General features: G+C 41.9%; 1 protein-coding gene across 4 annotated transcripts in view; it reads left to right on the forward strand.

The window, feature by feature from the left end:
• LOC149225573 (cycloartenol synthase-like) overlaps positions 1 to 16,941 on the forward strand; it is a 529,143-nt gene that overhangs the window by 70,549 nt on the left and 441,653 nt on the right. For all 4 annotated transcript variants that reach the window (XM_089377155.1, XM_089377157.1, XM_089377154.1 and 1 more), the window contains exon 4: positions 12,590 to 12,775. In XM_089377155.1, coding sequence (XP_089233281.1) covers positions 12,590 to 12,775 — 186 coding nt within the window. The remainder of the gene's footprint in view (positions 1 to 12,589; positions 12,776 to 16,941) is intronic.

Here is a 16,941-nt window from a genome sequence, read left to right on the forward strand (position 1 = left end):
TACTTTTCTCGTTGACAAATCAACGACCAAGATTAAGTCCCTAATCAATGGCTAAGATTAGATCTGGCTTGATCCATGACTTTTGGACCATTCTAACTCAGTTTTATATTAATTCACATTAATATTTTATTTTCTCTAAGTTTAGACTCAGGGACTCCATTAAAAATATTAATTATTTTAATATCTCCCAAACTGGTTAGATTCTGCCCAAACCATTTTTGGGTATTGAAGATCTCATGTGCCTTAGCCTCTCCACCAATTTTCGTGGCTAGAGCACATTTGATGCTACCACAAATCAACAACAGAGAGTCGGGAACAACACCAGAAGACCAACGCAGAGGCAACAGACTGCGCAGTCACTGGAGGGCTTGCGTGGGTGACGCAGAGAGGCCCAATGCTGACGTAGAGAGGCAGGAGCTGACGCAGAGGGTTTGGGAGATGTGTAGAGGCCAGCAAGCTTGACGCTGAGACTGGGAGAAGTGCTCGATAATTTTTCTCTGTTGGGTAAGCCAGTTTGGCACCCGGTTGTACTGAAGAATTACTGAATAATAAAATCCTCCTTTGCTGCACCGATTTTCCCACATTGGGTTTTTTCGGGCACAATTGTCCAAAATATCTGTGTTGATGTGTTGATTCTTGTCCATGTGTTTTTTTTCTATATTATGGTGTGATATCTGCAACAGAATTTATTTTAATTAAGCAAAGTTTTTCGGTAGAAATCACATAAGAGAAATTTTTCGCCGACGCGTTTCGAACCAACAAGTGTGGTTCATCACTATGACCAGATTTATTTTAATGTTTACTGAAGCGTGTTCGTAAATAACTTATTGAGAAAATAAGTAGGTAAAATAAATCAGTTGTTGCAGTGATAGAATTTTCACAGTAGGGTGCCCCTCTCCAAGGCTTGCTAGATTTTGCGGCAACAATAATGATTGCTTAAGAATTATCAAGTGACAATCTACAATTATTTATGAGCCCGTTGCAACAAAAAGAGTGAATCTATAATTGATAATGAGCCTGATTAAGAGGTTATGTCATGGTTGTCATATTATCCCTGGCTTAGGGGAAGCATCCTAGCTAGATTGCCTATGATTAGAAGGATAAACTGTCCCTTTGCAATGTATCCTTCCTTGCTAAGAATAGAAGTTTGAGTAGCCATGTTAAATATTGAAAGTAATTGATTTATAAGGTCATAAAGCACTTCTATATTTTGTTTGTTGTCATTTCCATGAAGAAATTTTGGTACAATATATTTCCCCCCACTATCTTGTCTCAAAAAGGTTTGGAAAGCATAAAGTTACATGTAGGAGAGGTGTGACTAGTTAGCATGGAGAAACAAATAGGATTTATCTTTCTGTGCAAATAGCCATGCAAATTAGCAGATTGTTTGATCTGATGATGAGATCTAAGACAATTAATAAGGTATTACAGACTCATGTGCATAGATTTGTCTATGTTATTTTATGCAATGGATCGATAAGATTGCGAAATACACAGACAATGAAGCAGTAAAAAAGCATAATAGACAACACACATAAACACAAGTTTAACAAGGAGTTCACCCAATACTCCTGGGCTACATCTCCTTGTCTAGCCTTCAGTGGTGACCTCTCTATTATGTCTTCAAAACAGAGTTTTACAACAGTGAGCTCAATTTGAGCTTCACACAATAGATACAAAAACAATAAGGCTTTACTTGGATCCCCCAAGTCTCTTCTGAGTACACAGACTATCCTCACTGAACTCTGTCTCTGTTGCTCTATCTCAGCACTGCCTTGTGCCACTCCCTGCCTCTGTCTGCTGTCTTCTATGGATTTAAAGCCAATCTGTGTTGTCTGTTCGTTTCCAGTTCTCGGTTTTTGTCTCCCGGCCTCTGTCTGTTCAAATCCCTCTTCTAGTGTTAAATAATCATTTGTATAACGCATTTAGGGGAGGTGGCCACCTATTCTGCAACGAATGAGTGCATCAGGCCTTCGAAATCCTTGAAATGACCATTTTTCGTTAACACAGAGAAACGCTGCAAAAACACGGAAAATCCTGTAAAACACTGTTCATCCAGACTTCAAATATTATGAACCCGCTTCATAACTCCTATCGGGTCTGCCTTTGTAGCGAGATTACAGCTTCGCCGTTGATGCGGGAGATCCAGATCCAACGGTCGTGGTTCATTTCGGGCGGCCCTTTCGTACGGGGGTTAACCGCCCGATGAGGGTGGTTTTCTCTCTCCCCGGCTTGGACACGTGGCAGCCAACGCGTGGGATCGGATGAAGCCCGGCCCAAACCACTTTTCGCTTTTGGGTCCTCCCGAAATCCTGCCTGTTTTGTTATTTCCCTTTTATATTAAAAATGCGTTAAAACATTAAAATCCTGTAAAAATGGCTTTGGGCGGATTTGAAATATTATGCATTCTCATTCACAAACCCTTTCGGGTCCACTTTTCATCGCATCGGCGCTTCCCTTTGTATTTCGTTTAATAAACGAAATACACGAAAATACATTAAAAACGCCATTTGGCGGATCTCAAATCTTATGCAATAGTGTTTATATTCCCATCGGGTCCGGCTAATCGCATCGCATATATATATGTGTGTATAACCACTCCTCTGTGTAACTCCGATTGTGATATCGTGATGCGATTGATCACAATCGCATATCGTGATAACCCCGGGCCGTTTGGTGAGCACTCTATTGTTGTTTGCCGATGCGATGTTGCGATGCAACGTGGGCCGTCGATCTGCGTGCTTGATCAACGGTCCTCGTTGACCCCGCTGATCGCTATCGCAATACATATATGATATGTGCCGATATCCTCCGATAGCCTTTGCCGATTGCGATTTGCCGATCAGATCTGGACCGTTGATCGGCCAGATCTGACGGCTACTATGCATTCACTGTTGACTCTGCCGATAGCTCTGTTTTCACCATTTTCCTGTGTTTTTCGCCTCCCGATAGTGTTTTTCTGGCTTTTTAAAAGGTTTGCCCATGCGATAATTTTGATCTTTTGAATGATTTTGAAGACTTAGAGAGTATCTTAGGATCCATTTGGATCACGCCTTCCCACTGAAAAGGCTTTTGGACCACCAAAAGTTGGTTTTCAAGCATCAATCAAGTGAGGATACAGCTTCCTCACTTGTCCAATCTCTATCCATCTTGCGCTGCTTGGCTTTGAACCTTTGAGCCCAATTCTGAGGTACTCAACATCCCCTCTGTGCGTAGTTCTCACCTTCCTGTCTAGAACTATATCTTCCTGCAACTCATTGAGGTATTCAGGCAACAGATCATCAATAGAAGGCAACTGAATTTGCTCTTCGGGATCTTCAATCAAAGAAGGTTCAAATAGTCTCAAGTTCTCTGCATTGACTACTGAATAGATGTGCATGTAAGCTGGCAAATCAAGGCGAAAAGCATTCTCACCAATTTTCTCAAGTATCTTGAAAGGCCCATACCTTATTGGCTTCAGCTTCTTTCCTTCACCTTGCATTCTGTCTTTGCTGATATACAGCCAAACTTGATCACCAACTTGGAAGCTATGCTCCATCCGATGCTTATCATGCCTTGCCTTGTACTTGGCTTGGCTCTTTTCCAGCTATTCCTGCACTGCCTAGTGAATTTCTTGGATCTGTTCAATGAACCTGGTTGCTTTGTCCACATCACTGTGTCCATCAACTGCTATGTCTTTACTAAAGACAAAATCCAAGGGAGACCTTGGTGTAAAACCAAAACAAGTCTCAAAAGGAGATCTTTGTGTAGAAGAATGTTTAGCATGGTTGTAAGCATGTTGCACATAACATAAATGTTCATCCCAAAGTTTGGGATGTTTGCCGCAATAACCCCTGAGCAACTGGATCACTGTCCTATTGACCACCTCTGTTTGGCCATCTATTTGTGGATGAAAGACTGTGCTCTTCTTTAGTCTGGTGTCCATTAATTCTCACAAAATTGACCAAAACTTCCTAACAAATCGGGAATCTTGATCAGGTACTATGGAAGTGGGTTACCCAAAATGCACCCAGACATGCTGAAAGAACAACTTCGCTATTTGTTCAGCTGTAATCTGCTTGTTACAAGGTATTAAAATACACATTTTGCTAAACCTGTCCACAATAACATATAAATAGTCATGACCTTTTCTAGATTTTGGCAGTCCCCCAACAAAGTCCATGGAAACACTTTCCCAAGGATGAGAAGGAACTAGGAGTGGAGTGTACAAGTCTAGTTTTCTATTGCTGGGCTTTCTTTTAGCACACATGGTACACATTTTTATATATCTAGAAACTGTTTCATGCATTCTTGGCCAATAACAAAATCTTTGCAGTTGTGCAACTGTTTTACTCACACCAAAATGACCTGATATTAGAAAAGTGTGTGCTTCTCAGATTATGTTAACTCTTTCAGTTTGAGGAATGCATAACTTTCCCAAATGATACAAGAGTTGGTCCTTGACAAATGGGCAAGGAAACACACAACTAATGCAGGTGGCAGAGATAAGAATGACGCATCACATTGGCTACTCAGTAGCTGTCAGGGGTTGCTGGCTGTCGACTGGAAGAGATGAATAGGATAAAAGTTTCTCCTAGGGGTCACACATTTTTGATGGGTAATAGGTACTTCATTTCATATTAAAATATTATTAAATGTGTTTTTCTTCAATAAAATACCATTAATTTATTTTTGACTTCAACCTTTTTAATATGTAGATTGTATCTATTTTGCTGTTGCAATGCTTTATTTAACTCCATATTTTAGTTGTTTTTGATTGGTACATACTTTTATGTTGTGACTATGGTCTTTTTTAACAAGATATGAGCAATGAAACAAAACTTAATTAAATAATAGTAATAATAATAATAATAATTTGATTTTACATTGTGAGTTTTCTAAGACATGCGCTCTGAGGCGATTCGACAGTGAAAGACAAAAACCTAGCCGCCATTACACGGACCTGCCATAGCTGCTGCAGGCTTCTCCACTGACGGCCGCACATGATACCAGATGCAGGAGGGGAGAGCTCTGCCTCCCCTCCACAGGACATGCACATATCTGACAACAAGCGAAAGCCTGTGACTCTGCCCTCCGCAGACACAGATCCGGAAACAGAAGAAACCCAGCAAAGGACGCAGAAGGAAAAGCTGCATTCAGCTCAGAATGAAGAGGATACAGAAAACAATGATAAGCATACCAATGCGGATCCACCTAAGACAAAAGCGACCTCAGCCACTTGCATACCAAAAGCGGCAGAATCGATCAAGGTGGATCTGCCAAGCCACCGTATCAACAGAGAAATACAATACATGCAGGACTACGCCCTCATTGGAAAGTTTCTGGGATTCTGGCCCACAGAGAAAGCCTTACAAGGCTGGATAGCCTCAAAATGGAAGCCAAAAGGACAAGTGACGTTGCAGCTTGGCCCAAAGGGCTTCTTCACAGCTATCTTCAACTGTCTCGAAGACAAAACGAAGGTATTCGAAGGCGGCCCGTACTTCTTCAACTCCTCCGGTTTGTATCTAACGGAATGGAAGCCAAGATTCAACCCGGACAAAGAAGACTTTAGCTGGGCCCCTGTATGGATAAGAATGTATTCACTTCCTGTGGAATACTGGAAAGAAGAAACGCTGGCTGACATTGGCAACAAGCTGGGGACCTTCATCAAAGTTGCAACCGAAACAAAAACTCGCAAATACACCTCCTATGCCAGGATCTGCGTCAAGATGCACCTAACCAAGACCCTTGCAGACACGGTAAGTCTCTTTCACGATGACTATGAATGGAAGCAGTCTTTAGATTATGAGCACATCCCTTTTCGCTGCAGAAAATGTCATGAACACGGCCATCTCTTCCGTGACTGCCCCTTAAATGTTCAGCCACTGGCTCCTTCCAATGAAGCATCTAAGGACCAAGATGGTTACACCAAAGTCCCCACCCGCCGCCGGCATGCCAAGAAAAACCAAGCTATTCCAGACCTAGGACCCAAGGTGCACCATCAGAACCGTTTCTCTGTCCTAGCCTCACAGGATTCTCCAAAGCATCCCCTCTCTGAAAACCCTGATCAACAGATTCCCAACGAGCCCCTCTCCAACCGCTCCATCACCTTATCATCCTCGGACCCAGCCTCCTCCAAATCCGCAGATATATCCTCATTGGCGAAAATCAAATCTGTCTCAGATCTCGAACCCCCATTCCCTTCCAAGGGGAAAATCATTTTGAATGATAATCAAATAGCATCAGATATGGATCTTGATGCAGCACTAGCCTTGAGTCTTCATGATAATGCAGAGGAAATGGAACCAAACATTCCAATCATTATGGAGGAAGACAGGGTAGATGTAAATCTGGAAGAGTTTGACATCTCTAAGCTTGACATCTCCAAACTGGAGACTGCATGCAAACAAAAAGAGTATGACTCAATCCCCCCCTGGCAAATAGACAAACTTGAAGGAGTTTTGTCGCGAGTACATCACCATAAAAGTCTGGGTATTCAAGGAGGGAGTCACTGGGATGGAAAAAAAATCCTTAAAGAAACAAAGAAACGAGGCAGAAAAACAGACCTTCAGAGAACAATAACAGTGGGGGAAATACTTATGGATTCGGGGCTATTTCCCAAGCTGACAAAGTTCTACAAACCCACAACTCAATCTCCATGAAGCTCATATCCTGGAATGTAAGAGGACTCAACAGTCCCTCTAAACATAGAATGATAAAAAACTTGATTATGCAAGAACAACCAGCAGTAGTCTTTCTCCAAGAAACAAAAGGCAGTAGCACAATGATAGACAAGCTCAGCAACAAAATATGGGCAGGTAGCAGGTCAATATCAGTAGACGCTTCAGGGGCGTCAGGCGGTTTGGCCATTTTATGGAACCCGCAGATTGTTATGTTAGACAATTTCCATGCCACTCTCCATCTCATTCAAGCCACCTTCCATCTCATAGGCACCAACATTCATGGGCACCTCACCAATGTATATTTCCCTCAGTCGATTCAGCAAAAATTGGACCTCCTGGATACGATCTCCCTCCTTAACGCAAATAGACTCTTCCCCTTGTGGATTGGAGGGGGTGATTTCAATATCATAAAATCAATGGAGGAAAAACAAGGGGGCAGAGTCCGGCTCGACAGCGACAGCAATGGCTTCAAGCAATTCATACAGAACAATCAGCTCATGGACATCCCCACCTCCAATGGTATTTTTACTTGGTCCAACAAGCGCAAAGGAGCTCACCAAATTGCCTCAAGGCTGGATCGATTTTTAATTTTAGACAATGCGATCCACCTCGGAGGAGACTTTAGCACCTCAATCATTCCTCAAAGCGGATCGGATCACTGGCCAATTCTGCTTCATTGGTCAAGACCAGGTCATGGCTGCAATCGACCCTTTCGATTTGAAGCCTTTTGGCTCACAAACAGCAAATTAAAGGATGTTGTTACCCAAGCCTGGACATCATATTCACCACCAGCGGGAGCCAAGATGTATCAGTTTCAAGAAAAGTTAAAACATCTGAAACAAGTTCTAAAAAGATGGAATCGCACTCATTTTGGCAACATACAGGAGAGCAGACAAAAGCTGGAGCAGCAAATGAAAGAACTTCAACAAAAATTCATTCTGGAAGGACGCACAGAAGAACAAATTCAACAGGAGCAGAGCCTTTGGAGTCAGATAGAAGAGCGCCAACAACAAGAGGAAATTTTATGGAAGCAAAAATCCCGAATAAGCTGGCTGAAAGAAGGAGAGAAAAACACAAAGTTCTTCCACAAAACTACCATACAAAGGCGCATGCACAACAAAATCACCTTTGTCAATAATCAACAGGGTGATAGAATAGAGGTTCATGAAGAAATGGAAAAAGAATTCACAGGCTACTTCAAGGACATTCTAAAGGAACCTGAAGTCAATCGGGATGAGGCAATCCGAGCCATCACGCAGCACATTCCTAAAATCATCAATGAGGACCACAACAATCAGCTACTCCAACCTGTTACACTGAAGGAAGTAGAAGAAGCCATGGCCCAACTCAAAGATGGCAAAGCTCCAGGGCCAGATGGATTTACAGCCAACTTCTTTCATGAATTCTGGGAGCTCATTAAAGTTGAAGTATGGAATCTAGTGGAAGAATCCCGAAGCATGCATTGGGTCCTCCCTGCCCTCAACTCAACTTTCATAGCCTTGGTACCCAAAGAAGCAGCCTCCAGCAAGCCTGAGAAATACAGACCAATAGCGTTATGCAATGTGATATACAAACTCATTTCCAAGGTCATTGCAAACCGACTCAAACCGCTACTCCCAATGCTCATCTCTCCAGAGCAAACGGGGTATGTCGAGGGACGGCAGATCATGGATGGAATAATTCTCTCAAATGAAGTCATACATTCTCTAAAGCTTCTCAAAAAACCAGGTATGCTTCTCAAGCTAGACCTTTCCAAAGCCTTCGACAAACTTAGCTGGAATTATATTCATAAAATGCTCTCAGCTTTTGGTTTTAATGCAACCTGGACCAGATGGATCATGAACTTCATAACTTCTCCAAGTTTTTCTGTCTTACTGAACGGATCTCCCTCACCTCCCTTCAAATCCTCACGAGGCATTAGGCAAGGGGATCCTCTCTCGCCATTTCTCTTCGTTTTAATGGCTGAAGGACTAAGTAGGCTCCTCAAATCAGCAGTTTCCTCCCAAGCTCTCAAAGGATTATCCCTCCACGGCCGCCCTCCCCAGACTCATCAACAATTTGTTGATGACACTCTGCTCTTCGGGCATCCCTCTGTTAAAGAAGCCTCCGTCTTCAAATCTCTTCTAAATATCTTTGCTGAAGCTTCCGGCACATCCATTAATGCTGCAAAATCCCAGCTCTTTTTCTTCAATACTCCCCCCTCCACGCAAAGGAACATTGCCAGAATTATGGGATTCACAATCTCCCACTTGCCTTCTAAATATCTAGGAGCCCCCCTCTCCGATTCAGCGATCAAACAAGTGTCTTGGAGGTCACTTCTGGACAAACTTGAATCAAAGCTTTCCTCATGGACTTTCAGGGCTCTAAATTTAGCTGGTAGGCTTGTCCTCATTAAATCAGTTCTACAAGCAATGCCGCTCTATCTCTTCTCCATCTTGGCAGCTCCAAAAGGGATACTGAAGGCTATCCGCACACTGCAACGCAACTTCCTCTGGGGTTCCACTGCCCTAAATAGGAAATGGGCTCTTGTCAAATGGACAGAGGTTTGCAAGACCAAATCAGAAGGAGGCTTAGGACTTCGGGATCCGCTTCAAAGCAATAACACAATGGGGGCTAGAATATGGTGGAACTGGGTCTCCAAGCCAAACACCCCATGGGCTCAATTATGGCAAGCAAAATATGCCAGGGGCAGCTGTTGGAGCGACCTCATCAGAATTAATCCCACGGCGCAAGGTTCGCTCATCTGGAACAATGCAAAAACGCAAAGCCGCTTCATTCAAGAACACAGCTTTTGGGAAATACACTCAGGGACTGCCGCCAGATTTTGGGAGGACTCTTGGCAACAGCTCCCAAAACTCGCAAATTTGTTCCATAAACCTCTTTGGCAGGCTCATATGAAGCAAGCAGGTATCACCCAGGTATACCAGTTCTGGCAGCCTTCTCCAAATCACGATTTTCAGACATGGAAACCAGCGCAACAATGGCAAACAGATTGGCAGGGAGAAACCTACACAGAAATGGAACAGGAACTCAAAGAAAGGAGAATCCGCTATTCCAATCAGCAAGATAAATTACGATGGGGTTACACAACCAGGGGCACCTTCACCACTAAAGAAGCTCACCATCTGCGATATTCCAATCTCCAAGAGGAGAAAGATCAAATTTGGGAGAAAGTTTGGCACACAGGGCTATGGCCCAAGATTTCCACCTTCATATGGCTATCAAGCAAAAGGCGCATTCTTACTTGGGACAACCTAATAAAAAGAGGATTCATTGGGCCCTCCAGATGCCCAAACTGCAACACTAATAATGAGACTATCAGTCATCTAATGGGAGATTGCCCCCTAGCAAAACAGATATGGAAGAAAGTAGAAAATTGTAATATGAGAGCAATCCCCAGACAGGCGGACGTCACGGAAAATATAAGAAACTGGGCCAAAAATCCGTTCAAATGCCAGATTCTAAACTCTCTGTGGAACATCATTCCCGGCTTCCTGTACTGGACTCTCTGGAAAGAGCGCAACCACCGAATTTTCAACAACTCTTACCGATCCATGGATGATCTCTGGCTCATCCTCAAACAAAATATACAGGAAACCTTGGCCATTCGAATCTGGAATGATACTGATATGCCTGAGACCCCGCAAGAATGCAGAATACTGAAGGAATGGGATCTTGATCTCAAGCCCCTAGTCAAGGTAAAAACATCCCCTTGCTTCAAATCCGCCTCTCCTTCATCCTGGTCCCCTCCTGCCTTAAACTCCTACAAGATAAACTTCGACGGAGCTGCCAAAGGCAACCCCGGCCCTGCAGGCTTTGGAGGGATCATAAGAAATCATTCAGGAGATGTGATACTCTTGTATTTTGGCACATTAGGCAAAAACACCAATAATGCCGCAGAGCTGGAAGGACTATGGAAAGGAATATGTTTAGCTGAACAGTATAACCTCTCCCCCCTTGAAGTTGAAGGGGACTCGCTCATACTAATAGAGGCAGCCAAAAGAATACAAGCTGGAGCCAGAGCTGTCAAGATTGCAAAAAGTTGGAGGTTGCTAAGTCGTCTGGAATCCCTGGAGGAAAAGCTCCTCATTCCCCACAACATAACCTTCCAGCATGTCAGAAGATCAGCAAACCAGGTGGCAGATCGGTTGGCAAATCAAGGAGTGACTCAGTCGATAACTTATTTCTCGGGTGCTCTGGATATGGTTGAAGATGATCAACTTAAGAAAGATTGCATCTCTCTGGTGCAAAAAGATCTCCCTCTCCCGGATGCGGGTGTTAATGGAGTTAATGACGCGTGTTAATGGAGTTAAGAGGCATGTGGCTCGTCACATGGGCAGCTGTCAGCCCGGACGAGCCACGCCACTCCAGGACGCAGGCCCCTTAAATTCGCCGGAGGGTGAAGCATTGGGCTCGAATGATAAGGTATTCGCGGAGGGGAATGTCGCTGGAATGTTCAGTCGACTGCAGGCGCCATTCAATGCGCTGCAGCATCCGAGGAATATGGAGGCTATTAAGGTTGAAACCCAAACCACTCTGCCGCAATCCTTCAAGCCATTTGAGTGGGTGTTAGCCTGGTGTAAGGTTTCTCAGGGGAATTCTGGTGTGGGAAGCAATCGTCAGATGTCCAGGGAAAGGCTCAGGATGAGCAGTCGCAGAGGAGGGTCACGGGGTCGTTCTGCCTCTCAGAGGCCTGAGATTTCACCCTCCTCTTCAGTAGAGATCACCTCTGAGCAAAACAGGCCTCCGGGCAGCAATGTAAGAGGCAGCTGGGGCATTCCGGAGTGTGGTCACACGGAACACCCGGCCATTCGTTACAGAATCCCCTGCGCATTTGCAAACAATACTCTCATAGTTTCGGTCACCGTGGAGCATTGCAGCAATATTCGGGGACGTTTGGAAACTGTGAATGTACCGAGGGTTGATATGGAGACTCCCACTGTCGATTTCAGGCGTCCAATTCAGAAGGATGAGGCCGGCCCTAGTGAACCTGTTCAGAGGAGCTCGCGCCAGGAAGAGGAAGACTCGAAAAAGCTCAAGGGTCCTGCAAAGGACGAGCCTCATACCACGGATGAAGATTAACTTTGAAGACGCCATGTCATCGCGGCAAGGAATGAATCTCTCTGACCATTTCATTTTGCTCACTTTGCATGTTTGTCATGGGGTTTATGTTCACAGCGTCGGTCAAAATCACCACAGTGTTAGTCCACGTGTTAGTCTATATGTTCACCGTGTCGAATTATGTATCCACCGTGTCGATTTCTGTATTCACCGTGTCGAATTATGTATCCATCGTGTTGCATCATGTATCCACCGTGTCGGACATGTCAGAAGGAAGGTAAACTGGTTTCTATGCAAGTTCTGCTATGACGGTTAATTCATGGAAAATCTCTCTGAAGAAACAGGGCCTCGGCCCAGATGTAATTTTTGCTGTAATTTTGGCATTTTTGTAATATAATTAGCTCAGTTTTAAGGAGAAAAAAAAAAAATAATAATCTGATTTTAAGGTCACGATCAAGCTTGACACCAAATCGGTGTATGGGACCCCCTTGTTTGTGGGAAAAGGGTCCCGTCTCTGTGCAGCGATTTGACTGCTAAAGTCTATGAAGGTGTACATACTACATACTCTACTGCTCTCTGGATTTGAACCTATGACCTCTTAGGAGAAAACACATGCTCTTAACCAATAGGCCCACTGAAGCTGTATATCACTTGGTTTACTCTGAATCTCAGTGTTCTCTGATGACACTATTGATTTATTTTATTTTTAACAAATTAGTGTGATCATGCTATGATTTTTTCTAAATTAGTTTTATCAATTTAAAATTGATTTAATTTTGGATGATAACATTTTTATGGGTAAGACCCTAGAATTTCATGTAACTTCACAAGTCACATTGTTTCTTATTAATTATTTTATATTGCAGTTTGCAAAAGAAAATCCACTCCCTCCTCTTCCACCTCAAGTTAAAATAAAAACTGGTGGTGATATCACTGAGGAGGCAATACAGACTACACTGATTCGGGCAGTACGTTTTTATTCTACTATTCAAACACAAGATGGATACTGGCCTGGTGATTATGGTGGTCCAATGTTCCTTATGCCAGGTTTGGTGAGTAAGCTCAATAGCATGTTTGTTTCATTGCCTAGTTTCATTTTATATGTGCATGGAGATGCTACTGAAATGTACATGAACTTAAATGGTTTTTCAATTTCTTCACTCTTTAGCACATGAGACCTACTATTGCACTAATTTACGATGCAAGGTACATTCATAGAAGAGGACATGAAAAGGTATACCACATTGTCTAGAAGCATTCGAAAGAAATGATACTAGTTCAAAGTCTTAGAATTAGTGTTTTCATAAAAATTGTGGAAAATTATGAAAGTCTCTAGCTACCGTATCATTAGAATGTTCTTTTTCTTAGAGGAAATTTTACATTGAATTGACGGAGTGTGGACTTCATTATCTATTTGATATCTAATGCATCTTATACAATTGACAACAACTGTCAGATCAAAGCACTTTATCATAGTTGTCACGCAGCTTTAATCAGTAGTAAGAAATCTGGCCAGATATCCTGTAGTAGCTCTGGAAAGCCACATTAGTGTGGTAGATGAATCCATAGTATCATAGATTGCAAAGAGGTACGCGACTGCAGAAAATTTGTAGAAAAATGGTAGAAAATTGTAGAAAAACTCAAGCAACAAATTTTTACCTATGTGTTGGGCCTTAAAACAGTGGGGGAAGGTGTTGATGTGTCATGGATCACTCAAGCATGTTGCCAGTGAGATTTCAAGGAGAATTCTGAATTGGGGAGACCTTGAGGCTGCTGGAATTACAGAACTCCATATTTTTGTGTTTTCATAAATCTGCAATAATGTACCTTCTATCTGCAACAAAGTGTTGCTGATGTGCAAGTAAAATACTCAAAATATACTAAATAATTTGTTCTTTTTGTGTATTTTTTGGGCCATTGCCTTACATCCAATGGGCATTGAATCAAAGAAGTAAAATATAAAATTGACTGGCTAGGCAATAGAGCTGAGGCTAAGCAATTCAGAAAGTTCCACATTAAATTGTCAAACTCATCCACAATAAAGGATTGGCCTCAGTTTCACCTTTATTTCAAAGCTGTAAATATGAGGTCTAAAGTTACCAGATTCACACCATAAGAACTCAAGTGGATGAACTATTACCTCTCAAGTGCTTGACTCTCACTATGTTCGGGGACACAGTGATATTAACACTATGGGGGAAACTTCCAACACCCAATCATAACTTTGCTCAATAGTTTGACATGAAAGGGCTTAGAAGTAGTAAGGAAGTGAAAGAATGAGAAGTGGGAATACTAGAGAGTAACCAATTCCATTTTCAATCAACTTTCCATCTCTTCTAGAATGAGAATGGGAGTACTATGGAAATATCCAAGAATAGAAACCCAAAGAGCAACCTCCTGCTTTCCCTTGAGTAATTGCTTGCTTTAAGTGCAAGTCACGCTGGAATAAAAGCTTGTTTGAAGTACAAGTCACCTTGGATAAGTCAAAGTCAAATTGCTCTCATGTGGAGTGTGCTCTTTTCTGTTAATTTTCTATTGTTCTATGCTATTGCGATCTCCTTCAATTAGAAATCAAATTTAATCTTCCAATGATAAATATCAATTGTAGATGGAACAGTGAATGCAATGTACAGTAGAAGACAATCAAGAGTTGTTATGTTTTTTTCTCCTGAAAAAAAGACAATCAAGAGCAATAACAAGAGACACCAAATTTGGTCAAACACGAGGGAAAAGCCCCTTCAAAATTTTCTTATTAGATTGTCATAAAATGTTCAACAGAGAGATTACAATTATCCAATTCATCAACCGAGAATCAAAAGTCAACAATTTTACGCTATAAATAAAATATTCATAAATAAACATTAACTAAATAATAATATAAATAATAATTGAATACTTTAATTAATTAAAAGCCCATTAATTATGAAAAAGCTAAAGGTCAAAAGGTGACCACTCACCTTCCTGGTCAGTCATTGCCTATATAGGCACACCACCACGAAATATTGTAATCACCATTCAGTTTCAATAATACAAAAATTACTTATTACACTTAATACAGAATCTACACATACAATTACCTGCGTATTGGCGTTATGTCTTGTACAGTGTTATATAGCCTTCGGTTCCTGCAAATTGTTTTCCGATGCCTTCCAATCTTCCTCCACGTTCTGTTCGTCTGTGCCATCATTGTGTTTTTCCTCTCCCGCATTGTTGTTTCCCTGTCCTCTGTTTCACCACCTTGTTCCATACGCACCTGTTAGCTCCCACCGGCTCATGCCCCCATCTTATAGTCGATCCCCACCCTTGAACCACTTCATCTGCTGCTCGTCCCTTTGCTAAAAGAGCTTCCTCTGTCTCACCCGTCACGTCTGTCCCACGTCCACAATTTTCCGACCACCTCTGATCGATGCAGCAGTATTTTCTATTCCCCTGCCCCATTGCTCAAACCTGGTCGTCATACGCTCCTCAGTTCTTTCACCATCCTCGACCGCCGCGTTTTGTCCTGTCTCTTATTGCCTTTTCCACTCGACAACCCCGCATCATCCTTGTCCTGTCCACCAATTTGTCGTGGCTGACCATCTCTGTACTATCGATCTAAGCCGCAGGTCAACGCATCGCTCCATTCAAAAAATTTCAATAGTTGTTGGGTATAAAGCCACCAGAGTCACGATTTATAACTCAAAGTCTCAAACAATTACAAGGTTATATGTATAAGTTTTAATTAAGTTATATATCGATCAATTATATAATTAAAAAAGTTAATTAATTTTATATATATATATATATTTTTTTTTAATTAAATAATTAATTAACAATTATAAAATTTAATTATATAGTTAATTAATAATATAATTTAATTATATGCTACATATATAATAATATTATTATTATTATTATAATTAATCAAAGAAATAAAATAAAAAATTGGTTCCACCAAGAAAAAAAGGAATAAAATGGGGAATAATAATGACGATACCAATTCAAAAAAATTCAGGAAGAACTCAATAAAGTACAACAGTGCCTCGTTAATGTCGAAAAGAAGCAGGAAGAATTAGGAGAGGGCTAAAATAGGCTAATTGCGACTCAAGAAGGAATGACAAACGATATTAAAAAAGTAAATAACATTGAGAGAATGTTGCTAGGCATACAAGCCCAGTTATTGGGAGGATTTAACCCAATTTTTAATCCCTTAATTACTCAAGAACCAACACAAAGTCCCAAGACTCCAGAAGGCGAAGATTTTCTAAATCATGAAATTCCGCAAATGCATGAAATATCGCAGATGTCGCAAATACACTTCCAAGGAAGTCAATACTATACATAATTTCCAGCAAAAGACTAGCAAAGAATTAAAAGAGAATTACCTAAGTACAGTGGTAAAGATAATGGAGACGCTATTGTGTGGGTTAATAAAATGGAGGCCATTTTTGAGTCAAACCTGCCAATAGGTGAGCGAGAGAAGATCATGACCACATCCAACAACTTGGCTTCCACTCAAGCTTGCTATGTCAAAGACAAGTTTCTGAATAGATGAATGAATGACCAAAATGAGTGCCTCTTGCTCTGTTCATAATTCGTGTTTCCTTCTCTCCTTGTGGTCCCCACTCTCTCTCTCTCCTAATTCACACTCCCTTCTCTTTCCTTTCTCTTCCAAGAGTGGGAGTTCCCTCTTTGTGTCGAATTTCTCTTTCTTGTGGTCCCCACTTTCCACTAGAGCGACAATATTCTCTTTTCCTCCTAAGTCCCAGTGCCGGAATTGCATCCTCTCTCCAAACTCATCTCTAATGTTGAAAATCAAAATTGGGGATATTATAGTCCTCCCCTCCAAAAATTGCTTGTCCTCAAGCAATGCCTGAACCAGTGCCTCCTCTGTCTACTTATCACACCTATCACCATCAGTAATACTGGGGTCCCAAATGTACCACTGAGTCATCCCAGGTCTCTGCACTGTCCTGACATGAAAGAATCTCTCAATACCAGGATCCCAATCCATCTTGCCCCACTTGAAGCTCCCCTCGCTTCACTCACTATCCTGCCTTGTATAAGTACTAAAAGTCCCTTGTATACCATCAATGAGTAGGGGATCATGATAATGCGGCACCATGCCCAACTCCTTGTGAAGTTGTCCTACTACATAGGCCATCCCATGCATTCCAGGGGTATACTCTCAAAGATATCACCCAATCCCTGCAGAGATAATGTCTCGCTCACGTGAGTT

This window comes from Pinus tabuliformis, chromosome J (assembly GCF_031772625.1).
Source record: "Pinus tabuliformis cultivar Carrire ecotype Pingquan chromosome J, CPIR1, whole genome shotgun sequence".
NCBI lineage: Eukaryota > Viridiplantae > Streptophyta > Pinopsida > Pinales > Pinaceae > Pinus > Pinus tabuliformis.